Raw genomic sequence first — 27609 nt, 5'->3', positions numbered from 1 at the left:
CATACATACCCCGTCGGCAACATTTTCCACCTGATGGACGTTGACGGCACCACCTGACACGTGGCAGCTTCTGGGCGACCATGGCCTGGCGATACGCCGACGGTTAGGCCGTTGGCATAGCTATTGAGCTATGCCGATGGCCTAACCGTCGGCGTATCGCCAGGCCACGGTCGCCCAGAAGCTGCCACGTGTCAGCTACGTCGACGGTTGGGCCGTCGGCATAGCTTGTGGGTCTATGCCGACGGCCTAACCATCGGCGTAGCTCACGCCAGGCTTCCCAGAAACAGCCACGTGTCGCCCGCTGGTAACACGTCGGGGGCTATGCCGATGGTTTAACCGTCGGCGTAGTTATGCACTATTTTCTTTTTTTCTGATTTTGTTACATTTCAATTCAAATAACAGCATATATATATCATCATCATCACAACAGAAAAGAGAAGATAATTATCACAAGTTCATCATCATCGCAAGTCCAACATGATAAACATCCTCACAAGTCCAACATAAAAGTATCATCATCGCAAGTCCCACATGATAAACATAATAGCAAGTCCAACATAGAAGCATCATCATCGCAAGTCCAACATAGAAGCATCATCATCGCAAGTCCAACATAGAAGCATCATCATCGCAAGTCCAACATGATCACAATAAAAGGCTTAAGTGGCATCACTTCCACTGCCAAAGCCGAGGCCGCCAAAGCCGAGGTCGTCACCACTACCGCTAGCGCTAGCGCCACCGCCACCGCCGCTGCCAAGCCAGACCGGAGTGACTGGGCTCTGTGACTCAGGAGTGGAACCATCAGTAGCACCACCACCGGTTCCCTGCATGTTTGGAAAGAGATGGTAAGATAATATATGATTGTATTGAATAAACGAGAAGTTGTGGTTGAATAGGTTGGTGATGTACTAACCGGAGTGACATTGTAGTGGTCTGCCAGAAATTGTTCAAACGTAGGCACCACTGGTTGTGGTCCAGGAGGTGGTGGTGGTGGTTCCATTGTAGGAATCTGCCCGGTTGCCATAGACGCAAACATAAGCTGCGTCATGCGACTGTTGTGCTCCATGGCTGCCGCAACTCTCTAGTTCCAGTCGTAGAGCTGCTGACGTTGGAACTCCATGTAGGCCTACAATATGACATGATGCAACTCATAATACATAACAAAGCGGAAAATAAAAGTAGAAAGAAAGAAGATAAGAGGGAAAATACTTATAGAGTTGCGCTGGGCTAGGATGGCCTGTGCGGTGGACATGCTCGGGCGCGGGCTCGGCCTCGGGTTGGTAGCTCGGATCCGTCTGTAGGAGATAGAAGGGGTGATCACCGAATCCAGAACCGCCGACCGACCATGACTCCTCGGCCCTATGCTCACCACCGCCCTCTCGTCGGAATCCGCAGACATGGGGTCTTCTTTGTCAGGATTCCACTTCTTAAACTCCTTCTTGTAGGACTCCAGGTTCTCCCCGGCCTTGCCATAGTACTCACTCTCGTCATCCTTGCGATTAGGCCGCACACGAGCGAGCCTCCAGGACTCGATGTCTGAGTGCGGCCGCTTCAATTTCTCCTCCTGCACCGCCAAACAAAGGTTAGTCATACATATAAGAAAATACGGCAAATAGAAGATCAAGAATGTTTCATGTACATAGATATACCTGAATTTTCTTGGTGTGCCAGTGGTTTCGGTTTCCCTGACCGTGTGTTCCGTCACGTCCTCGATTAGCCTTGTTTATGCTGCTCTTGGCAGCAAACTCTGTGTCCGCGCCGACCCACATATCCACCAATCCCGCCCATCCCTCAGGGTGGCGATAGCACCAATCAGGAGCCACCTACATAATGAAGCATAATGGCATGTGAACATGAAACAATGAAATTTACCACAAACGTCGGAACGAAAAGTCCGTTATGCTTACCAACATGTACTGCTCCCGTTCCAAGGTAAGGTCCTGTGCATGTTTTCTTTTATTAGGACAGTCAATAATATTGCATTTGCATCTTGCCACTAACTTCTTTCAACAAGAGGTCGTCACTAACTCGATCACAAATTGAACTGTAACACAGCAACAATCATAGGGAGGTACAAAACTAAGAAAAAGGAAAAAATCCTCACTTTTAGAGAGGGCCGGCTGGTCGGGGTGGGGACGGGGCGAGCTGCTGCTCAAGTTGGGGAGGGGGCGCCGGACCAGCAATAGAGAAGGGCCGTGGAGGGGGCGCCGGACTGCCGGAGCAGCGGTCGCGGCCGCGAGCGTGCCCAGCTCACCAGCAGCAGGAGGGGACAAGGACGACGGGGCCGCTGCGGGGACGGGGGCGTTGGCGGGCGGGGACGGACGGCGGCGATGCGGGATGGGCGGGGACGGCCGGAGGCGGTGCGGGGCGGGGACGGCCGGCGGCGGAGCAGAGCGGGGGCACGTGGTGCGGGGTAGGGAGCGATGGGGGCCGAGCGGGTGCGGGGCAGGGACGGCGTGATGCGGCCAGGGCGGGGGCGTCGCCGGCGCAGAAGAGGGCGGCAGCGGTGCGGGGCGGGGATGGCTGGCGGCGGCGGGATTGAGGGGCGGAGGGCGGGGATCGAGCGGCGGCGGGGCTGGATCAAGCGCGCGGCGGGGTGGATAAGGTGGACGATTGGATGAGGTTTTTTTTGGTTTTTTTAGTGTGAGACGCCGGTTGGATAAGATGGGCGGTATGCCGACGGTTACACCGTCGGCATAGGTGGGGCCGAACTATGCCGACGGTTATACCGTCGGCATACCTGTTTTACATTAAATTTAATTTATTTTAGGAATGTCCTTACAAAATTAATTATTATTTATACATAAACTAGCTATCCATGTGACAAGTTCGGCACCATTCTAAAGTACAGTAAAAATATTAAAAATATATTCGGTCGTACCTGCACGCCACCCGACCGGACTATATCCTAGCCCCGTTGACGCGGTGATCTAGCCCCCGCGGAGGGGGGCCAAACCCCGGAGCCCCAAGACGGGCGTCTACGCATGCAACATCACTTTCACACATGCATTAGGACCCAGTACGGTGTTTCGGTGGCAATGCTACACCCGGAAGGCCACCACGAAGCCCAGTTGACCGATGATCTAAGTGATGGCGGTACTGCCGTCCGTGGAGGGAGGCAACACCCCGTTGACCCAAGACGGGCGTCTACGCATGCAACATCACTTTGACACACGCATCAGGACCCGTTACGGTGTTTCAGTGGCATAGCTACACCCGGAAGGCCACCACGAAGCCCAGTTGACCCGATGATCTAGCACTTTGACTTTCACCGGACGGGCATGCCGCCAAATCTTGCGTAGGCGGCCTCTCACAAGTCTGGAAGTGTTGTGGCGGTTGCAAACGCCCGATACGCGTCTCCGGGGTGTGCCCCCCCTCACGGACGGCGCCGCCGCCGGCAGCTGGAGGGGGGAAACGGACGCATCGGGTCTACACGGAGGGGATATTGCTGTGGGTCTGGCCCGGATGTTGCTCCAAAGTGTTCCTATGGGCTGACCTAACACAACCGGGTGGGGAGGTCCACTGCTCAAAGCCCGTCTGTGCAAAGTCAAAGGGCTAGATCCCGTGGTCAAACGCTACAGGGTTAGGCGGGACGGGGCCCCTGGGAGGTAGCAATGCCACCGGAGCGTCGCACCAGGCCCTCATACATGCGGGGTGGTGTGGTGGCATGTCCGAAGAGGCGGCATGCGTCTCCGGGGTGTGCCCCCCCTCACGGACGGCGATGACACGGTAGTAGACGTTCTGCGGTAACGATGCGGTGTGAATATTATTAAATACTCGGAGCGCGATAAAATCATGAGTTTTTTTGCACAACGTGGGCACATGTGCTATAGGAACTATGGTAATTTTTCATATTTTTTGGTGATGCAGAAGTTTCCGAAAAATTCCCTCTACGCGGATTGCTCTTCGCGCGTCTACGACTGTGGCCGGCGGCCTCCGGGGGCTAGCATGCCGCCAAATCTTGCGTGGGCGGCCTCTCACAAGTCTGGAAGTGTTGTGGCGGTTGCAAACGCCCGGCACGCATCTCCGGGGTGTGCCCCCCCCCTCACGGACGGCGCCGCCGCCGCTGGCACCTTGAGGGGGGAAACGGACGCGTCGGGTCTACACGGAGGGGATATTGCTGTGGGTCTGGCCCGGATGTTGCTCCAAAGTGTTCCTATGGGCTGACCTAACACAACCGGGTGGGGAGGTCCACTGCTCAAAGCCCGTCCGTGCAAAGTCAAAGGGCTAGATCACGTGGTCAAACGCTACAGGGTTAGGCGGGACGGGGGCCCTGGGGGGGTAGCAATGCCACCGGAGCATCGCACCGGGCCCTCATACATGCGGGGTGGTGTGGTGGCATGTCCGAAGAGGCGGCACGTGTCTCTAGGGTGTGGCCCCCCTCACGGACGGCGATGACACGGTAGTAGACGTTCTGCGGTAACGATGCGGCGTGAATATTATTAAATACTCGGAGCGCGATAAAATCATGAGTTTTTTTGCACGACGTGGGCACATGTGCTATAGGAACGATGGTAATTTTTCATATTTTTTGGTGATGCAGAAGTTTCCGAAAAATTCCCTCTATGCGGATTGCTCTTCGCGCGTCTACAACTGTGGCCAGCGGCCTTCGGGGGCTAGCATGCCGCCAAATCTTGCGTGGGCGGCCTCTCACAAGTCTGGAAGTGTTGTGCGGTTGCAAACGCCCGGCACGCGTCTCCGGGGTGCGCCCCCCTCACGGACGGCGCCGCCGCCGACAGCTGGAGGGGGGAAACGGACGCGTGGGGTCTACACGGAGGGGATATTGCTGTGGGTCTGGCCCAGATGTTGCTCCAAAGTGTACCTATGGGCTGACCTAACACAACCGGGTGGGGAGGTCCACTGCTCAAAGCCCGTTCGTGCAAAGTCAAAGGGCTAGATCCCGTGGTCAAACACTACAGGGTTAGGCGGGACGGGGGCCCTGGGGGATAGCAATGCCACCGGAGCGTCGCACCGGGCCCTCATACATGCGGGGTGGTGTGGAGGCATGTCCGAAGAGGCGGCACGCGTCTCCGGGGTGTGGCCCCCCTCACGGACGGCGATGACACGGTAGTAGACGTTCTGCGGTAACGATGCGGGGTGAATATTATTAAATACTCGGAGCGCGATAAAATCATGAGTTTTTTTGCACGACGTGGGCACATGTGCTATAGGAACGATGGTAATTTTTCATATTTTCTGGTGATGCAGAAGTTTCCGAAAAATTCCCTCTACGCGGATTGCTCTTCGCGCGTCTACGACTGTGGCCGGCGGCCTCCGGGGGCTAGCATGCCGCCAAATCTTGCGTGGGCGGCCTCTCACAAGTCTGGAAGTGTTGTGGCGGTTGCAAACGCCCGGCACGCATCTCCGGGGTGTGCCCCCCCCCTCACGGACGGCGCCGCCGCCGCTGGCACCTTGAGGGGGGAAACGGACGCGTCGGGTCTACACGGAGGGGATATTGCTGTGGGTCTGGCCCGGATGTTGCTCCAAAGTGTTCCTATGGGCTGACCTAACACAACCGGGTGGGGAGGTCCACTGCTCAAAGCCCGTCCGTGCAAAGTCAAAGGGCTAGATCTCGTGGTCAAACGCTAAAGGGTTAGGCGGGACGGGGGCCCTGGGAGTAGCAATGCCACCGGAGCATCGCACCGGGCCCTCATACATGCGGGGTGGTGTGGTGGCATGTCCGAAGAGGCGGCACTTGTCTCCGGGGTGTGGCCCCCCTCACGGACGGCGATGACACGGTAGTAGACGTTCTGCGGTAACGATGCGGCGTGGATATTATTAAATACTCGGAGCGCGATAAAATCATGAGTTTTTTTGCACGAGTGGGCACATGTGCTATAGGAACGATGGTAATTTTTCATAGTTTTTGGTGATGGAGAAGTATCCGAAAAATTCCCTCTACGTGGATTACTCTTCGCGCGTCTACGACTGTGGCCGGCGGCCTCCGGGGGCTAGCATGGCGCGAAATCTTGCGTGGGCGGCCTCTCACAAGTCTAGAAGTTTTGTGGCGGTTGCAAACGCCCGGCACGCGTCTCCGGGGTGTGGCCCCCCTCACGGACGGCGCCGCCGCCGGCACCTGGAGGGGGGAAACGGACGCATCGGGTCTACACGAAGGGATATTGCTGTGGGTCTGGCCCGGATGTTGCTCCAAAGTGTTCCTATGGGCTGACCTAACACAACCGGGTGGGGAGGTCCACTGCTCAAAGCCCGTCCTTGCAAAGTCAAAGGGCTAGATCCCGTGGTCAAACGCTACAGGGTTAGGCGGGACGGGGGCCCTGGAGGGTAGCAATGCCACCGGAGCGTCGCACCGGGCCCTCATACATGTGGGGTGGTGTGGTGGCATGTTCGAAGAGGCGGCACGCGTCTCCGGGGTGTGGCCCCCCTCACGGACGACGATGACACGGTAGTAGACGTTTTGCGGTAACGATGCGGCGTGAATATTATTAAATACTTGGAGCGCGATAAAATCATGAGTTTTTTTTGCACGACGTGGGCACATGTGCTATAGGAACGATGGTAATTTTTCATATTTTTTGGTGATGCAGAAGTTTCCGAAAAATTCCCTCTACGCGGATTGCTCTTCGCGCGTCTACGACTGTGGCCGGCGGCCTCCGGGGGCTAGCATGCCGCCAAATCTTGCATGGGCGTCCTCTCACAAGTCTGCAAGTGTTGTAGCGGTTGCAAACGCCCGGCACGCGTCTTCGGGGTGTGCCCCCCCTCACGGACGGCGCCGCCGCCGGCACCTGGAGGGGGGAAACGGACGCGTCAGGTCTACACGAAGGGGATATTGTTGTGGTACTGGCCCGGATGTTGCTCCAAAGTGTTCCAATGGGATAATCTAACACAACCGGGTGGGGAGGTCCACTGCTCAAAGCCCGTCCGTGCAAAGTCAAAGGGCTAGATCCCGTGGTCAAACGCTACAGGGTTAGGCGGGACGGGGGCCCTGGGGGGTAGCAATGCCGCCGGAGCGTCGCACCGAGCCCTCATACATGCGGGGTGGTGTGGTGGCATGTTCAAAGAGGCGGCACGCGTCTCCGGGGTGTGGCCCCCTCACGAACGGCGATGACACGGTAGTAGACGTTTTGTGGTAACGATGCGGCGTGAATATTATTAAGTACTCGGAGCGCGATAAAATCATGAGTTTTTTTTGCACGACGTGGGCACATGTGCTATAGGAACGATGGTAATTTTTCATATTTTTTGGTGATGCAGAAGTTTCGGAAAAATTCCCTCTACGCGGATTGCTCTTCGTGCGTCTACGACTGTGGCCGGTGGCCTCCGGGGGATAGCATGCCGCCAAATCTTGCGTGGGCGGCCTCTCACAAGTCTGAAAGTGTTGTGGCGGTTGCAAACGCCCGGCACGCGTCTCCGGGGTGTGCCCCCCCCCTCACGGACGGCGCCGCCGCCGGCACCTGAAGGGGGAAACGGACGCGTCGGGTCTACGCGTCGGCACGATGATCTAGCCTTTGACTTTCACCGGACGGTCTTTGACCAGTGTACTCTTCCACCTGGTTGCGATTGGTCAGCCCATAGGAACAACCCTGAACACGGTCTGGACCCAACCAACTAATATATTCCCTCCGGTTCTACCCGACGCGCACGATTCCCCCCTCCAAGTGACGGCGGCTCTGCCGTTCGTAGAGGGGGGCACACCTCGGAGCCCAAGAAGGGCATCTACACATGTCACAACACATTCACACACGCATCAGGACCTGGTACGGTGTTTCGATGGCATTGTTACAAGGCGGTGCCAGATTATGATAAAAAAGTCATTTAAAAGTTGTCAAAATCTATGGAAGTATGAATTATTTGTGATTTTTACTAAGTATAAGGACCTATATGCAAAATTACATGAGGTTACATTTTAACGTACTCAAAAGTAAAAACAAACCGAAAATTCATAATATAGGGAAAATTCTGCCTGAAATATATATATAATTTCTGTATGTTTAAGTCTATATAAATTAGATTTAAACTAATCAAGTCTAAATTTTAAAATTATAAAATAAGAAATAAGAAACATATATAGACCACAAAAATAAAAAACATATAATTTCTGTATGTTTAAGTCTATATAAATTAGATTTAAACATATATGCCGACGGTTTGGCCGTCGGCATATATAGACCACAGATATGCCGACGGCCAGGCCGTCGGCGTAGATAGCACACGTGTTTTCTGACAACTAAAAAAAGTGTACTAACTATGCCGACGGCATCCGTCAGGGCCGTTGGCATAGTGGTGACAGCGTCAACTCCCCATCCGGTCCTGGGTCGGCGGGCCCATATGTGTGCCGACAGCGTATATATGCCGACGGTCCCCGTAGGTATAGTGGGGGAGATGCCGGCGGCTAATCTATGCCGACGGTGCCCGTCGGCATAGACGAAGTTTTGCCGATGGCTTCTGTACGCCTACGGCTTTTCCCCGGCCATCGGCGTATCTCCATCTATGTCGACGGGGGCCGTCGGCAGCGTCATTTATTCTGGTAGTGTATGTCCTATATATACATGGTCGATACTACATACAAGAGATATACATGGGAACAAACCCAAAGAATCTTATGTTAAAAAAAACCCAAAGAATCTTAACGATAAATAGTCTGATCGCATGGTACTAAATAACAGCAGGCCCAATAGGATTCTGGAGAAAAAGCGCAATGCGTTGGGGACGGTAGTAGATCGAACCCTAGGCATCCAGGAGACCCACGAGAAGCGAGCAGGCGACCGCACATCTGGTGTACGACGGCTCCGGCAAGGACCGTGACGGGGCCGGAACCACCGATCGCCGCCGCCAACTCCGGAGACTAGCCAGCCAGTGGGTGCCCTCTCGTTTGGATCGTCTACTGTGTATACTTTTCTTTTGATCTCCCGGTTTGAGAACCGGTGTATTTAACTCTTGTTTGATCTGATCATACAGTGAGCAAAGGAATCACCCGAACTCCGGTACTGCCGGCGTCGACGACCACCACTTGTGTGGATTCTGCTTCCATCCACTTCAGGGTAGACTACGAGCAAGTCAAGAACCTTGGCATCGACGAGGTCGTCTGCTCTGAGCTCCTCACCGTCGGCCAACACCTATGGAGGATCGACTGCTACCCGCGCGGACCGGTAGGGTACTCCAAGGATGACATGGGGAATTATGTTTCCATCTACCTTAAGCACATGAGCGATTCCGAAAGCGTACGCGCAACCTTCATCGCCTTCATAAAGGATAGAGATGACAAGCCATCAGAAATACGACTGAAAACTTACCTTCATGACTTCACAATCATGGGCGCCCCTGACCACCTCGACGACTGGGGATGGAATCGGTTTGTGCCAAGAAAGGACCTAGAGGAAACCTATCTTATTGACGGGCACGTCACGTTCGTATGCACCATCATGGTCACGCGTGATACTACCCCTGTTGTCACCGTGCCGCCATCCGACATCAAGAACCATCTCGGCTGCTTACTGGATCACGCTCACGCATATGGGACCGACGTGTCGTTTACCGTCCACGGTGAGACATTCCCCGTGAACCGAGCGATTCTTGCAGCCCGCTCACCCGTCTTCAAGGCAGAGCTTTTTGGGTCCATGGCCGAAGCTACAATGGCATCCATCACACTACACGATATCACACCTTCAACATTCAAACGTATGCTTCGGTTCATATACACGGATGAGTTTCCTACTACTACTACAGAGGATAACACATCCAATTCCAATGAGGTATTGTTTGACTTACTTGCCGCCGCAGATCGGTACGCACTTGACCGGCTAAAGCTTATGTGCGTCCAAAAGTTATGGGATAATGTGTCAATGGATACAGTTACAGATATTCAAGCTTGTGCTGACATGTACAATTGCCTCGAGTTGAAGGACAAGTGCATTGACTTTGTTGCAAAAGAGAAAAAATCGAAGAAACCTCTTGTTTCAAAATCGATTCGAAGAAGCCCACGACATCATCAGGCTAAGGCACAGATTTCATAGAATTTTGTTGGTGAGTTTAGACTTTAATTAGAACAATAGTGCTGGAACATTACATATTAGACTATTTCACATTTGTGTTTTCTTTTGTCTTTTACATTGGTGCATTGGCACCCGGGATTCTATTTGTGGTTTGACGAGAACTATGGTTATCTTGCGTTTGACAAGTATTTTACGTAGTACAAGAATCATTGTTTTCCTATGAAAAGGTGTGTCGAGGGGGGTTAATTTATTGTTGCTTTGTGGTTGCTAAATTCCTATACTGGATATGATTTCTAGTTTGTTAGAGGATTTTTTTTCTCACTAAGTAAGACGTAGTTGCATTTTAAAGAAAAAAATTGCTACTAATAAATAGTTATCCTCATAGATGAAAATGTATAATATATTTTGTAAATAATCGCTTATGCCATCAATGTAATTTTTTTCTCCAAAGCTCACGGAATTGCATATCAATTTGTATTAAGAAAACAAAGTCTACTCATAGATGGAAAATAGAAAGCTATTTAAAGCAATTTGTGACTAATTGTTCTTTCAAGACTTTTCACCACAACTTTGTAATATGTACTGCTCCAACGAAAATAATATCCTTTCATCTCCAAAGAAACTGGAACATCCCCATGCTCCAATATCTCTCGCGCGGGATGCATGCATACATCCAAACAGAAACCACTTAAAATATTTGTATCACTTCCTTGAATCTAATCTAGGAACCGAACAAAACAAGCCTTCACGATCACAGGGGGTCTTAATCCGTGTGACATCGCCTCTTCTCCCGCCATTTGCATGTAGCCGATGCACTTCTATTCGCATTTACGCATTTAGTCAGGGCATGATGTGCAGCGCATTATTAGGAAAAGGCCTACTAGTGGCGTATCAGCTTTGCCTACTAATGGCGCTATACTGGTGCGCCACTAGTATTATATACTAATGGCGCACCACAGGTGCGCCACTAGTATTATATACTAATGGCGCACCACGCCGTGCATCATTAGTATAGACTAATATGCGCTATTAGTATGCCTCCCAGGGGGCATATTTACCCATGTGCTTTGGCATACTAATGGCGCACTGTGGGGTGATGCGCCATTAGTATGAATATTAGTGTTTTTTTACTTTTTTGATTTTTGCACAGGTTACAAAATATATTATTGGACAGAATATAGACAGCATCACACAGCAAGAGGAGATTCATCGAATACAATAGAAAATTAGTCTTCGAATACAATTCATCATATTAGTTTCTGAATTCAAAAGACCGAACAAAGATAGAACATTACAAGTCTCGAGACCGCGAGTAGCGAGTTTGTCGGAAGTAATACTAATCCTAACAAGTCCTACTAATCATCATCATACAACTTCTACTCGTTATTAATAACAAGTCATACGATCATCATCCTGATAGTCATCGAACCAACCCTACTTAATTGTTCTTAGCACATGATCATCAGTATTATGCAGGGCCTAAATACCCTATTTAAGGTAAAATAGCATAAAACAATATAGACCCTGACTCTCCATTATGGAGAATGGAGAACATCCTGTCTCCAATTCTTGCGCTTCTCTTCCTTTTGCTTCCAAGAACCTCCTTACGACTGTCCATACATTTTTTTCCATCCTTTGATTTTCATGTCTCCACTTCTTTTAGAAATCTCGTATGGACAGTTGAGATTCGTAGGATGACCTGGCTGTATGTTCAAAACATTAAGACTACCTTTCTGATACATCAAATGAGGCACACAATTCTCTGGGATTATCTGTTGAAAAACATGGTAATAACTTCATAGTTAGCAATGATGTACTAGTTTTAGAAGTATGCAAAAGATGCACGGATGTCGTAATAGTAAAAATCTTACCAGGGTATCTCCATGGTAGTTACCGTAGTTGAACACATGCACAAGTGGCACGTATTGACCATAATGTTGAGGAGTTTGATTGTGGATATTGTAATTCTCAATGTCAGTACAAAATCTGACTAGATGATTTTTCTCCTTGTAAGTTGTTAATTCGGAGCCATCGGTGTAGTGGGTTTTGTCTACCATCTCCCGGACATTCTTTGAACAATAAAAATAAGCTGTCAATGGAAATAAGCTGTCAACTATTTTGAAATAAACAATATAAATTAGCTAATAACTATGTTTGAGAAACTCACATAGCGGTAGAACTGGAGGCGTATCAACAAGGACCCAAATGTCCATATTGTCTTGGTCGATGTCAGGATTACCAAGATCCATGGTGATAAGCATACCCTCATCAAAACCATACATCTTGCAAAATGCTTCCCAATTTTTGCAACCAAAATGGGTTACGCTCTCAGATTTACTTCAAAGTCCACATCGTGATGAGTCCTTAGGTGAATTTTTTTTGTTTCAGAAATTTCATGGTCTTCAAAATTCATCCTCTCCAAGATATAGCGTCTTGCATGGCATGGGCTAAGTTATACTCGAATTGTAAAAGATGAAAATTACACGTTGAAATAGTTGAAGTCATGCTTAATTATGAAAAAAACAATTGTCGTCGTTGCGTATCGTTTCAACTTCGAAGGTCTCCTCGAGCTTAATGCTGAAGCGCCGATCATCATCCAGGTGAGGCATGTCGCACAGACCTCGATCGTCGTGGCACCAGCCGCATTCCCCCGGGAGACTTTCGTCGTCCGATGACGACATTTCCTACATTCATAATTCAAAACTACATAGGATGAGTGGTTCCTCTTCCAGATTAGGGTTTATCGATGACGAGCAACTGACATTAGTAATAACTATGAGTTGATATCACACTTCTATATGTATAACACAAGAGGCAGTTGATCCTACTTAATTAAGTACTAAGATACCCCAGCCCATGCATTTGTCGCAAGTACCCCATATGTCCTATTTTTAGCAAAGTCATGCTAAAATTCACGAAAAATTTCAGCATGACCTTTGCTGAAAATAGGACATATGGAGTACCCGAATTTGCCGGAACGGAAGTTAATCGACATTCCGACAAACTCAAGGCCCTCTCGGGGTACCTGCAAAATCATTACGACACGATGGTCGGAGACAAAACCCAGCAAACTCCTTCCCTTCACTCGGGGTACAAAAATATATCTTCTAGCCATGAAAAATAATACCAACTAGGATCGGTATGACCTTGGTTTTTCATTTTCTGTATGATCAATTAAATCTTCTGCAAACTTATATGAAAAGGTTCGGCAACTTGAAACATAACTCTTGCTTGGTGTTCCAAATCATTTCATTTATATTTTAAATAACAGTAGGAATTATTTCATAATAGAATTTACCCCAAAAACAAATTCCTTTAATGCCATTTTCAAACTCTGAGTTGCCTCTGTTGCACTAAAACTAATTCAAATAATTTTTTACTAAAGTAGGAAATCAATGTTGACTAAATTTTTTAAGTGCTCTTCCTAAAAATCACTAAAGTATGAAATCTTTAACATAATGTACCCTGCAGCTTTGTTCAATTGGTACAGTCAACAGTGGGTTTCGTTCAATTGATCAGGAGTAGGAGATCTTGGTGTTAGACCAAAAATTCATTTATGTCGTCGTCCAAAAATTCCTAATCTAATGTCACAGTAGCCACTATCTACCACGCACCATACAGAAGCACATCAGGCAATCGAACTAGCAGCAGCAGCCAATTCACACTAGCAGGATCATTGGCTGTACCAACAAAATCACACTAAGCATTGACAGTACCAACAACATTGCCAGCACCATACAAAGTTGTTTCACTGGCAGCCACCAATCCAACCTAGTAGTTCACACTAGAGCAGTACACACGAGAGAGGAGACAGAGAGACGAGGAACTCACCGGCGTCAGGCGGTGAGGGCGGGGCGGAGTCGGGGGACGGCGGCGTCGGCGGCGAGGCGTGGAGGGGTCGGAGTTGGAGGAGGGAGACAGCCGGCGGCGCGCTTGGGTGGGGTGGGGGGAAACCTAACAGAGGGGCCGAGCGAGCGTGAGAGAGAGAAGGGCCAAAAATTCAGTGCTTCTTCAGAGGAGGGGAGAGGAGGTCAAGGACGACGGCGATGGCGGCGTAGCAGCGGGTGGGGCGGCGGCGGGTGGGGCAGGAGGCCGAAGGCGATGGACGGGCAGAGGAGGAGGGGGGCTTACGGGCGGAGGAGACCGGGCGGCGGCACAGTAGGTGGGGCGGCAGCGTAGTGGGTCAGCGGCGAGGACCGAGACGGCGAGGCGGGGCGGCGGCGCAGTGGGTCAGCGGCGAGGACCGAGACGGCGAGGCGGGGCGCGGGGGTCGTCGGAGCGAGGGGGGAGTGGAGGGAGGGACGAAGGGATCGGGTGAATTAGCTAGGGGGAAGATTACTAATGGCGCACCCCCTGGCGGTGCACCATTAGCTAGGGGAAAAAACTTAGTAATGGCGCACTGTTTACATAATGCGCCATTAGTACATTTGGAAAAATGAAAAAAAATTGTTACTAGTGGCGCCATTAGTGTCTTCCACACTAATGGCGCATCTGCACATGGTGCGCCACTGCTATATTGTAGTGACGCACCACATGTCAGGTGCGCTATTAGTATCTATTTTATTTATAGCCATTTTTCTAGTAGTGATGTATACACGCCATGCATAAACAAAGCCTTTTCATTCTGGCATGTTGCCTTGTTCGATGCACCTCTGCCTTCTGATATTGTAAAAGCATTTTCGGCAGATCTCCTGTCCTACAATCCTGTAATTTAATTTATTTTAAGGGATTAAACGTTTCTTCATCTAGCAGATCCGGGAAACTTAATCCATCAAACCAACTCGACCAAAAGTTCTCTTCATGTTCTTCTTCCTTCTTCCTCCTTCTTTCTATTTCTCCCTTTCACGCGGCCAAAGACGACTCTCGCCACTAGTGGATGTACGTCAGCCAGATCGGGCCTAGGATAGGTGATCCGGAAAAGTAAATGGATAGGGCCATGGTTTGGACACTTGTTCTTCAGAATGAGTTCTTCACATCTCCCTTGTCCTAGTGGCATGATGGTGTGGTCGAAACTCAACAAATCAATGGAATCGGCGCCGGCTACCATGTTTCTCTACACGTGATGTTTCTCCTCCATAGGACATTGTCAGCTCTTTCGCTGCTCTGCTGGTGGTCGGCGACGATGGGGAGGAGCACCGCCGAACCGTCGATGCTGACAAGAAGCGCCAACGTGGTCAGAAACTTTTGGGAAGACGAAAAAGTTTAAAAAAATGTTTGTCATAATCTTGCCCGAGACATTGAGGGAGGGAGGTGTGGCTGGGGGGAGGCACCACGGGCAGCGGGGTGGGACGGTGGGCAGCCGCCAACGAGGTGAGCGGCGGCGGCACTTGCCGTGGACAACATATCTTGAGATGCCCTTCTTTGGCCTAAATATAGTTTGAAGGGTGTTTTTGTAAAGGGTGTGAACTTGTAATTTTAAGGAGTTAGACGTTTAATGGATCTTCGAGTTAGGGTTAATTCCCTAAACGTAAAAAAATCCTCTCAAATATACTCATATTTGAAGCTGGTCGACCTCCATGCTTCTCCCATCTTGTAATCCCCTCCTAAAATCTAGAAAGATTAACTTTATTGTAGTGAGTGCGAACCATTTTTCGTACGAACCAGAGACTCTCTAGAGGACTACCTTCGTCCTGGTCTATTGGTCTTCATTGCATTTTGTGTCAAATTTTGGCCATAAATTTAACTAATAAAATATTCATGCATGTCACAAAAAATTATATCATTATCCGTTATATTTAAATACGAATCCAACGATATAATTTTTGTTGACATGCATTATCATTTTTTAGTTAAATATTTGATTAAATTTTGGCACAAATTACAAAGGGGACCAATAAACCAAGTCAGAGTTAGTGCTATAAACATATACGTACCTTGTAAATCACAGTCAATTAATGGGAATGTGGGGGGGAAACACTATCAGAACTAATGCTTGAAATATATTTCTGCCATCCAAAATATTGCATTTCAGCTTACTCCTATTGTTCTTTGATTGAAGCATCATCTTATTATTCTGTGATGTGAAGAAACATTCAACAGAGGAGGTATGACATTACATATTCTGGGGCTTTTGATGCTAGCCCCCAGCTGGATTTCAATATACCTTTCAGTTTTAGCATGTACCAAACCAAAATCACCATCATATACGTACATCACACTCTATCACTATCACGACAGTGACAAATTGGCATGAAAATTTCGTACGCCAGCAAACTCCAAACATCAAGGATGAATGAACAATCAATCAATCTCAAGGGGGGAAGAACTGATTTCTTATCAGTAGTTTACTACTGCGTCGTATAAGTATTTTTCACAATCAATCTCAAATTCTCAATCGCCATGGTAACCTCAGCGATCGAGCAGGATCAAATCAGTTCGCGTTACAAAAATTTTCATAGCAAATCACCATCAGAGTCCAGAGTATTATTCACATATAAAAGCTCGACGGGGGAATGAGCAGAGGCCGCTTAGCTCGAGGACTGGAGCTAGTAGTAGTACCCGCCGGCTCCGTGGTAGGCCATGGGCATCGGCACCGAGGTGCTCGACGCGAACGCGCTTCCGCCGCCGCCGACGGCGAGCCCGTTGAGGCCGCCCTGCCGGTACTGCGCCCACATCCTCTGCTCCTGCGCCAGCAGCTCCTGCTTCCGCTCCATCTCCGCCATCTGCACGTAGGACGGCGGCGGCACGGACAGCGAGGCCGCGAACGGGTCGCCGCCGACCGCGCCGTCGGGGCCCGGGAGCGCCAGGATGTTGTGTGCGGCGGGCGCGCCCGGGAGCGCCACGCTGCTCGCGCTCCCGGACGCGGCCTGCGCGCGCGCGTGGTGCCGGACGGCGCCCTGGTCGTACATCCCGTGCAGGAGGAGCGGGTCCATGCCGCCGCCCAGCGCTGCGGTTTGGCGCGACAGGTTGCTCGCCGTCTCCACCAGGGCCAGCTCCCAGTCGGCCTTCCCCGGCTCGGCCGCCGGCGTCTGCCACGCGGAGGTCGTCGTCGCCTTGGGGGCGCTGTCATCGGACGGGAACGCGACCCAGCTGCTGTTCGCGGACTGTGGCTGCTCCGAGAAGAGCGCGAGCGCCAGCTTGTTCCCCTGCTCGTCGGCTCCTGCCACGGACTCCCTGAGGTCCACCAGGTCAGTAGTCTGATCGGGTGCCCTGGACACCGGCGCGGCGCTAGCTTTCGCCGGCTCGGGCCTCGCCACCGTCGCAGCCTTGACATGCTCTGGGGCCGGGAGCGCCTTGATGCCGTTCATGTCGTACTCTGCTTGGTGGTGTTCGTCCTCGCTCGGGGAAGCTTCTTGAACAGCGTGCTGAAGCTGTCGCGGCGGCGGCGAGTTCTGAACTGCCCTGCCGCGCTCACGCACGAACTGCTCGAGCGTCTCGAGGAGCTTGTCGTCGATGCGCTTGACCTCCGGGAGGTCGGAGGACCGCGCCACGCCGGCGTCGTCGCACCACGAGTAGAAGGCGAGGAGGTCGTCGACGAGCCTGGCGGTGCTGACGTGCGCCTCGAAGGCCTTGACGCAGTCGGGGTACTCCATGTCGAAGAAGCGGTCGAGCAGGACGGCGAGCACGACGGCCACGTCCTCGTAGAGCCTGGCGCTCTCTTTGACGACGGGCCAGAGCGTGGCGAGCACGACGCGGCTGCGCCTGGCGGCTCCGGTGGGGCGGCAGGCGAGGAAGCGGTCGATGAGCTGCCGCAGCTGTTGCCCGCGCGCCAGCAGCCCCTCGACGTCCATGTCGTGGACCGAGACCGTCATGTCCGGAGGCGGCGAGGCGCCCCCGGCGCGGCCACCGTACCCGTACCCGTCGTCGGCGAAGCGCACGGTGCGGGGCGCGGGGAGGAGGGCGAGGAGGAAGCGGACGCGGTCGTCGAGGTAGAGCGCGTAGGCGCGCACGAAGGCGGAGTGGTCCCAGGACGCGGAGTGCGCCTCGTCGCGGAAGTCGGAGAGCGCCGCGAGCACGGGCGCCCCACCACCACGTCGACCCATCGAGACGGCGGGGCGGACGAGCTCGTGGCGGAAGTGCGGGTCGCCGTCGGCCACGAGGCGGTGGAGCAGCGCGAGGCACTTGGCGGCGACGACGTAGTCGCGGGTCCTGGCGAGGCGGCGCGACACGGTGGCGACGCAGGCGGCGACGTGGATCCTGGACGAGCCGGAGGTGAGGCGGAGCACCTCCTGCACGTGGCGCTCGTCGGGGGGGCCGTCGTCGTGCGCCGTGGCGCGCACGATCGCCACGTCCAGGTCCGGCGCCACCGCGCTGGACACCTTGGCGATGCCGATGGTCGCCTGGTCCTTGACCGCGCCCAGCGCCTTCCGGATCGACATGGCCGGCCGGAGAGCTCGCGATCAAGAATCCAAGATTCAAGAAGACGGTCGATCGGCGGGGTTCTTGAGGGGGGCGGAGTCAGGGACGGAGCAAGACGAGGACGCGGTTTTAGGAGGAGCGGTGGGGGTGCGCGGACGGCTGGGATTCGGCGGATTGAGGGGTCGGAGGGCCAGTCAATGGCTGCCGGCGGCGGCTGACGTGGGGGACCCGGCCGCGGAGTCTACGAGGGGGAGGGACTGCGGTGCGGTGCGTTGATTCTTCTGCTGCTGCGCGTTTCTTTCTGGAAAAATGGAGTGCGTCGTTGCGTTTCCTTCGGGCGGACCGGAGAATGCGGCACACAGACGAGATTTCGTTTCTGGGAAAATCCGGTAGCTTTCATGCTAAGGAAAATGGGATCAGAACGCCCCGGTTGAACCAGCATCGAAATATCCATATCTTCCATTTGGGCGGCGAGTTTCGGTCCGCCCGCTAGGAGTTAGTAGTACGTCTTGATGCATTTTTATTACTACATACAGATTTGCTAAATCACATCTAGATGGGATATAGTCATCTCATATTACGAAAGGCCATGCCTCTCTTGAGTATACCGTGGGATTTGCCAATGAGAATATGCTGCCGTACGATTCGTTCAAAGAGTATAATAACCTGGTGAAAATATGCTAGCTGCAGTAACGTCTGTTTCTTCACATCACAGAATAATAAGATGATGACATCATGCTGCAGTGCAGTTTCTTCAATCAAAGAATAATGAGCCGAAATACAATATTTCGGATGGTGGAAATGTATTTCAAGCATTAATTGAGTGTGATTTACAAGGTACTCCTTCCATTTCATATTACTCGTCGCTGATTTATTACAACTATGTACTAAATCATCGACAAGTAATATGAAACGGAGGGAGTATGTGTTTAAAGTACTCTTAGGAGGGGATTACACCACGAGAGAAACATGAAGGTCAACATGTTTCAAATATGAATCATGTATTCCGACAATGCAATGGAGTTGGGGGTTCTCTTATCGATTGGATTTGATCCGCATGAATCACTCTCTCCACATAGGCCAATCCTATTTCTCAAGAAGAAGAAAAGAAAACCTATCTTTGCTTGACATGTGGCAGTGCTAGGAGGCACTCGGGAAGAAAAAATGAGAGCTTGTAGCATCTCAGGCAGATGCCATAAAAGCTATATTTGAAGGGAATTAACCCTAACTTTTTTTTGAGGGGTAAGACAGTAGGAGAGGCTCCTACTGTGTGTATATATTTCTACCTTTTGAAAAGGTTACATGTGAGTTACAGTAGTGTTACAAGGGGTGTTCGACCACACCCCCATCACATGGAGGGGGGGTCGTGGAGGAATAAAAAGAGGTTACTATCTAGAAGGTACAAGGAGGGAATTAGGTAAGAGAGTTACAAAAAGTAGTTACAAATGTCCTCTGCGCCTCCTTTACCCTGTGTTGGAGGAGGCCAAAATCTCTCTTGAAACGTGTCAACCAAGAGCCAGTGCTGGGGTCGACCCCTCTGAAGTGTTTGTTATTGCGATCTTTCCACAAACTCCATGCTGCTGTGAGAAAAATTTCCATGAAGAGAGGTCGATGCTCAGACTCATTGATTTGTGCAATCAGATCAAGTCTGGAGTCAAACTCAGGCCAGTCAATGCCAAGTTTCTCCCAACAAGCTTCACTGAAGGGGCAGGTAAAGATCATGTGGTCTACGGTTTCTTCAATATGTTGTCCACACAGAAGGCAGTCAAAGACTTCACCAATGTTGTAATGACGACGTTTCAGCATGTTCCTTGTGTTCAAACGATCGAGAAGGAGCAGCCAGCCGAAAACTTTGATTTTCATGGTGCTTTTGGAACGCCAGAGCAACCTGAAGGTTGGGTGCTTTGGGGCAAGTCTAAAACAGAATCTGTAGTAATCAGCCGCTTTGAACTCTGTTTGCCCCCAGGTATAGTGCCAAACATCAGCGGTAGTCGTGGATGGGCGCATGTGGATGGACAAGGACTGCAGGTCTCGAACTTCCAATAAGGCTTCGGGAGAAAGCGGCAGGTGGAAAAGATCATGCAGTGACGTGCTCTCCAAGACTACCCTAACTTAACCGGGAGATACACTAAATGTCTAGCTCCTTAAATTTACAAGTTCACATCCTTTACATAAACACCCTTTAGACTATACTTCGGCCGAAGAAGGGCATCTCTCAAGATAAGTAGAGAGACGACCATGCTATCCACGACAACTGTCGCCGCCGCTCACCTCACCAAGAGTCGCCCCCCGGCCCATCCCGCTGCCCACAGTGCCTCCCCTTAGCCACACCTCCCTTCCTCAATGTCTCCAGCGAGATTACGACAAACATTTTTTTTACCTTTTTCGCCTTTCCAGACGTTTCTGACCATTGTGGTGCTTCTTCTCAGCGTCAACGGCTCGACGGCGCCCTACCCGTTGTTGCCGACCACCAACAGAGCAACGGCATGAACTGTCAAATCCTATGGACTAGAAACATCACATGTAGAGAAACATGGTAGCCCATGCCGATTCCAGTGATTTCTTGAGTTTTGGCTCACACCATCGTGCCAATAGGAGAAGGAAGATGCGAAGAACTCATTCTGAACAACAGGTGTCCAAACCATGGCCTGTGAAGTACGAATTCACCTACTTTCTCGATTCCATCTTCGCATGTGTACATCGCGCTCGACGAGCCTTATCCATTTACTTTTGCGGATCATCTGTTCTAAGCCCTAGCTAGCTGATGTACATCATCTAGTGGCGAGAGTCGTCGGTGGCCACGTGAAAGGGAGAGAAAGAAAGAAGGAAGAAGGAAGAAGGAAGAAAAAGATGAAGAGAACTTTTGGTCAAGTTGGTTTGACGGATTAAGTTTACTAGATCTGCTAGATGAAGTCAACTCTGGATACCTCACGCTGGATGGTGGCTATGGAGACTGATATACATATGGCCCCGCTGGAACATGTAATTGAGCCTAAAGATGTGCAGGTAAATGATATACCCGCAACTCGTCGTTCATTGTCTTTTGATGTTACTGGGGCTAACTCTGCTCAGGTTGTGGAGGTGGATGGTGACGTATACCCAGATCTGAAGACCTCAAGTGACTACATGGTACAGCTTCCTCTTTCTGATCACAACGATGAGATCATCCTCACACCTCCCCTTGCGCCTGAAGTGGCACTAAGATTCAGCAAGCGCAATACACAAGGGGGACAGGAGCATATTGAAGCTAAAGCTATTAACCTGGCTCAGAAGAAGAACCTGGAAGGTAACATCAGTATATCTTGCAAGAATTCTTCCGGTGCTCTTTCTGATAAAGAATTAATGTATAGAGCCACTTGTATGGGGGTCAAAATACCTGATAATGATTTTACATGTGTGAATGTGCTTAGAGAGCTGGATAGGGTGAAAGAAAATCTAGATAGTAAAAAGAATATTGGGGACAATAATGCTGATATTGAGGATGATATTTTAGTTACCAATGGACTAGGAAAATCCGTTCCTGCTAACTTGACCTGGCTTGACCAAGATGAAACTGTATTTGAACAAAAAACCTCTGGTAAACTGAAGAATAGGAGACATAAAAAGAAATCTGCCGTTAAGCTCTCTAGGCCTGTGAATAGGAGCCAGAATAAGGCAGTATCCTCTGAAGATGTGTGATGTAGTCCTGCATTGCCTCCTGACAGGACTACTAGATCTTATTTTCATAAAAAACGTTCCAAATGAGAGGGCTCATTTGGAACTGTAGAGGGGTAGGCAAGAAAGGAATGGCCGCCTGCCTCTCAGACATGATTAGTGACCATTCTCTGGATTTTATTGGTTTGCAAAAAACTATGAAGGAACATTTTACTCCTAAATGCATTAGGAGAATTGACCCTTTTGGTCTTTTCCATTGGGAATGGATTCCATCTATGGGGAAGTCTGGTGGCATCTTAGGAGGAGTGAGGCAAGATACTATGGAAATCACCTCCTGTGCAAAAAGGAAATATGTTTTGCAGTTAAACCTGCACGATAAGAAGAAGAAAGCTGATTGGGGCCTGCTGGTGGTCTATGGGGCAGCCCATGAGGAGTTTAAAGAGGAATTTCTAATAGAACTGGCTGCTAGTTGTAGTAGCATGACTGTGCCTTATATTGTAGGGGGTGATTTCAATGTCTTGCGCCATGGTGATGAGAAAAATAAAAAGATGCAGAATAATAGAGCTACTGACATATTCAATTCCATCATCAATGCCTTGGCCCTGAGAGAGATTTATATCAGTGGGGGGAAATACACTTGGTATAATAACCAAGCTCACCCTACCCTGGAAAAACTGGATCGCATCTTGATGTCTGAAGGATGGGAGGATCTGTTTCCTATGGCATCTGTCAGGAAGTTGGTTCGGGAAATCTCAGACCATAATCCTTTACTTCTCTCTGATGGAGAAGAGGGGCGTGAAGCTCCTAAGCCTCGTGAGTTTCGTTTCAACATTCCTTGGATTAAAGATGAAAATTTCCTTCCTACTGTGAGTAGGATCTGGTCGAGGAAAGTGCACTCCTCGGACCCTATTGATATCTTAAATATCAAACTTAAGAGGTTTAAGAATTACTTTAAAGGGTGGGGGTCCAATAAGTATGGTCATGACAAGAGAAGGAAAGAAGAGCTCAGGTTGGAGTTAGCCTTATTGGAAGAATTGGAAGAAAATGGCCCCCTATCCCCTGAGATGTACAGTAACAAAATGGATATTAGTATGGAACTGCATGAGCTTTTGGTGAACGAAGAGATCTTTTGGTTGCAGCAATCTCATGAAAGATGGCTGCTGAAAGGGGATCTCAATACTGACTACTATCATAAAATTGCGAACGGGCGTAAAAGGAAAAACATGATACATTCCCTGAAAGTTGGGGATGTGGAAATAGAAGGGACTAGTAATTTTATTGCTCATGCAACAGAGTACTACAAAAACCTTTTCGGACCTGCACCCGGCAATGAGTTCCATATGGATCCTGATACTTGGACCATTAATGAAAAACTTGATGAGGAGCATAATGCTGATTTGTGTCGGGTCTTTACGGAGACTGAAGTTCAGGAAGCTCTGTCTGCTATGGCACACAATAGAGCACCTGGGCCGGACAACATTCCTGTAGAATTCTATCAGGTGTGTTGGGATATCGTGAAGGATGATATTATGCTCCTGTTTGAACACTTTCATAAAGGGGAATTGGACGTACAACGCCTTAACTATGGAGTGATTACTCTTCTCCCCAAAACCGCGGGCGCAGACAAGATTCAACAGTTCCGGCCGATTTGCCTCCTGAGATGTCCGTACAAACTTATCACTAAGGTCCTAGATAGGCGAGTTGAAAAATATGCTGATAAGCTCATAAATAGGGCCCAGAACGCTTTCGTGAAAAAAAGGAATATCATGGACGGGGTGATGTCTCTGCATGAAATTCTTAACTATACTCACGTGAAAAAGAGAGTGGGGGTGATTCTGAAACTTGATTTTGAGAAGGCTTACGACAAAGTCAACTGGGATTTTATTCTTGAGTGTCATAAGCTCCGAGGCTTTAACGAAAAATGGTGCGGGTGGATTAGAAGTATCCTGCACAATGGGACTGTGAACATTAAGTTGAATAACCAAGTTGGCCCTTACTTTCAAAGTGCGAAAGGGGTCCGGCAAGGTGACCCCCATTCCCCTTTCCTGTTCAATTTAGATGTGGACTGTTTGGCTAAAATGATTACAAATGCCCAAAAAAGTGGCCTGATAGTGGGGCTGGCCGCTGATTTAATTCCTAATGGAGTAGCAGTTCTTCAGTATGCGGACGACACCATCATATGCCTGGAGCATGACATTGACAAAGCTGTTAACTTGAAAATGCTTCTCCATATATTTGAATTGATGTCTGGTCTTAAGGTGAACTTCCAGAAAAGTGAGATCCTCACTGTGGGAGGCGATGATAATGTGGTGAAAATGTATGCAGACCTATTTCGTTGCGAAGTGGGCAGTTTCCCCATTAAATATCTAGGGATGCCTGTCAGCTATACCAACCTTAGAAATTCAGATTGGGAATTCATTGTTACGAAATATATGAAAAAATTTGAAGCCTGGATAGGCAATGAAGCTTCGATGGGGGGGAGGCTGACCTTACTGGACTCGGTAGTCACCCAACTATCCTTATATCATATGTCTATGTGGCTCATGAATAAGACTTTCATTGAGCGCTTAGACAAACACAGAAGAAAGTTTTTCTGGCAAGGTTGCAATAAGAAGAGGAGGTACTATCTGGTTAGATGGGATAGGATCTGCAGATCCAGAGATAAGGGTGGCCTGGGTGTTAAGGATTTACACAAGCAGAATGTTAGTTTGATGGTCAAATGGTGGTGGAAACTAGAGACCCAAACGGGTATGTGGCAAGATATTGTTCGCGCGCGTTACCTGACTAATAAATCTATGGCGTCGGTAAAGCCTAGATTTTCTGATTCCCCCTGTTGGAAAGCCCTGCTTAAAGTCAAAGATATCTATTTGGTAGGTAGGAAAATTCATTTGGAATCTGGTGACCTTGTTAGAGTCTGGAAAGATTCCATAAACGGGATGAGTCCTTTTCAGACCCTCTACCCTTCGCTGTTTGAGATCTGCAATAATCAGGATTGCACTATTGATAGTTTCAAGTCTGTGGACGTCCACCCTTTCTTTAGAAGAAGACTCACCCCTGAATTATCTCGTCAATGGGAGGAAATAAACAAAATGATCAATAATATCCAGTTGAGTCAGGGTGTGGACAGGGTCTACTGGGGGCTTAATAGCAATGGCAAATTCTCCACCAAATCTGTGTATAAATGGCTTGAAAACCCTCTTAGTGGTTGTCATTATAGATGGATTTGGAGAGCCAAGATCCCTCTCAAAATCAAAATCTTCATGTGGCAACTGTCCCAGGACGCTGTGCTCACTAGACAAGTTATGAGAACGAGGAAATGGACTGGGAATCCCACATGTTCTTTCTGTAATGAGTTGGAAAACTCCCAACATCTGTTTTTTACTTGCCCTGTTGCTAAAGTGATCTGGAGATGCGTTGGGATGGTTCTGGGTACTGAGATGTGCCCGAATAGCTACTGGCAATATTTTGCTTGGTGCCACACTTTTCTTCCTGATGGACAAAAGTACTATACGGTGGGCTTGGCTGCTGCTTGCTGGGCCATTTGGCTAGCTCGAAATCGAGCTACATTCAAAAAAAAGTTTATCAAAACACCTTTTGAGATTGTTTTCTCCATGTGTTCTTTCCTACTGTACTGGACAGGACTGCAGGAAGAGGAGGGCGCCAAGGAGCTGCGAAGCGGTGCTGAGATGATCAGGTCGAGCACGATGCGCATGATGGAGATGTGCAATGCGGCGAGGGTGGCGATCGGAGGAGATTGAAGGGCTGCAATACCTCGTTGGCTGGAGCTGGGCGACCGTACGATCATGTGGTGGCGTTTTGGTTCTTTTGCGAATGTCTCATGTCTCGGTCTGTAGCTAAAACTTATGGGTGTTTGCCGTGGATATTTGGTGCTGTCTAGGTTTTCGCCCCATGACATTCGTTTCGATGGCAGGCGAATGTAGTGGGTTTCCTGGCGGTGCCCGGACTCGCTTTACCTCTTTCCCTCCTCCTGAAATGTTTCTGAACTCTGTATTTCCGTTCAATTGCAATGGAAAGGGGTATAGCCCGGTTCAAAAAAAGATCTGCTAGATGAAGAAAAGTTTAATCCCTTAAATAAATTAAATTATTAGCATAAGGCGTTTTTTTTTGAAAAGGAGGATGACCCTCGGCCTCTGCATCTGGGCGTTGCATGCAGGCATTTTATTAATTATTCACAAAAACCTTAAAAAGTTATATATCAGTAAGACTGAAGCCACCATTCATGGCAACATCTGTCGCAACTCCTAAACTCTTGATGAAGGGGTGCCGAAAGTCCGAGTCAAATACCAAATATACCTCGCGCCAAAACCTAACATCTAAAGCTGGAGGCCCCAGCCAAGCCATAATGCTAGGTCTGGGGCACATATCGGTCTGGCGCACTCTCAGCAGGCACCGCACGCGTACGCTGCAGAGGACGTCACCACCGTCTTTCACTGATCCATCTTCAGAGCAAGTACTGACGCATCGACATTGCCATGCCTGCCGTCAATGCCACCACGATGCCAGACAGTGCCCCTGCCCTGCGTGAGTCCATCATCTCACGTTCGTTGTCGAACCCTGATGTGCCATGCCACTGAGACACACCGTCGTCGACGCGGTAGATGTACACTGCTCCACTCTCTGCGTCCTCCATCCAGCAGCTCCTCCAAAACAATGCCCTCACGAGGGAGAGCGACACCGAGAGCGCCGCCATCATCCAATCCGGGATAGTCAGATCTGGGGTTTTCCCCGGAGCATATCGAGTGGGTAGAAGGTGGCTGCAATAACAATGCCTTCAACAAGGTAACAAGCCATAGATGCCGCACCTGCCATGACCGTAATCCGAGCTCGATTTCACTGGCAGCTATGCCTTCCCAACTCACCGCCGGGACTAGATGTGGGACCAAGAGGTCCGCCACAACCAGTCGGCACACCAACTCCGGCGGAGGAGTAGGCCATCACTGCCATGTTTGGGCCGCTACCTGAGGCTTCCTCATGCTGCAGGACTAACCCAGGAGCACCTCCGCGTACCACCGTCGGAGCCGTTAAGATGCAGAAGGGGCAATCAAGTGTAGGTTGCGCGCGCGCCCAAATCCATTTGGGCCCAGATCGGGCCCGCCTGCAGCACCTCGCGGCCACCCACTGCCGTCTACGCCGCTCGTCGCCGCAAGCACGTCGAGCCATGCTGGCCGCCGCAACCCTGCAGCACTACTGCCGAAGAGGCCGGGACGGGCACCGCTGCCGCGATCCAGATCGTCGACCAAGGAGATCCGCCACCGCCGCGCCGCGCAGGCTTTGCCCGGTGATGACCTCGGCGGCAGTGGGAGGAGAGGCGTCGCGGGGAGGACTGTTGGCAGCCGGCGTTGAGAGACCCCGTGTGGAACGGCGCGGCCGCGAGAGCTTGGGTCGGGAGCCTTTCTAGGGTTGAGAGTTTTAGGTCGTGAATGAAAAGGCATATGCTTTTTCATTATACGATTATAGGTTAGGAGATCTGCTGGAAATCTATATCTATACCTACTAATAAAGCAAGGTGCGTTTCTCCGATTTTTTCATCCGTTCACCGCTAAAAGATTATTTTTTTCCCTATATCTGAGGTGGTACTAAAGTTTCGTACTCCATCTGTTGGCAAAGGAAAAACGATTTATGCAGAATTTCGTACATGGGCTGCGCGCCTATGGCCGAGCTGGGTTACAGACCTTCACAGATCTGG

General features: G+C 50.1%; 2 protein-coding genes across 2 annotated transcripts; one reads left to right on the top strand and one right to left on the bottom strand.

Annotated features, from left to right (window-relative positions):
- The first annotated feature begins 8448 nt into the window (after positions 1 to 8448).
- On the top strand, positions 8449 to 9971 carry LOC125532615 (BTB/POZ and MATH domain-containing protein 1-like). The gene is made up of 2 exons (XM_048696614.1): positions 8449 to 8485; positions 8917 to 9971. Exons 1-2 carry the CDS (start codon positions 8449 to 8451, stop codon positions 9969 to 9971), a joined length of 1092 nt encoding a protein of 363 aa, XP_048552571.1.
- Positions 9972 to 16183: 6212 nt separating this feature from the next.
- On the bottom strand, positions 16184 to 18873 carry LOC125543993 (putative clathrin assembly protein At2g25430). The gene has a single exon (XM_048707516.1). It carries the CDS (start codon positions 18266 to 18268, stop codon positions 16436 to 16438), a length of 1833 nt encoding a protein of 610 aa, XP_048563473.1. The 5' UTR covers positions 18269 to 18873; the 3' UTR covers positions 16184 to 16435.
- Between the last annotated feature and the right edge of the window lie 8736 nt (positions 18874 to 27609).

The sequence above is a fragment of the Triticum urartu genome, chromosome 1, assembly GCF_003073215.2.
Source record: "Triticum urartu cultivar G1812 chromosome 1, Tu2.1, whole genome shotgun sequence".
Taxonomy (NCBI): Eukaryota; Viridiplantae; Streptophyta; class Magnoliopsida; order Poales; family Poaceae; genus Triticum; species Triticum urartu.
Note: the sequence above shows the minus strand (reverse complement) of the source record. Positions and strands in the feature narration are given on the sequence as shown.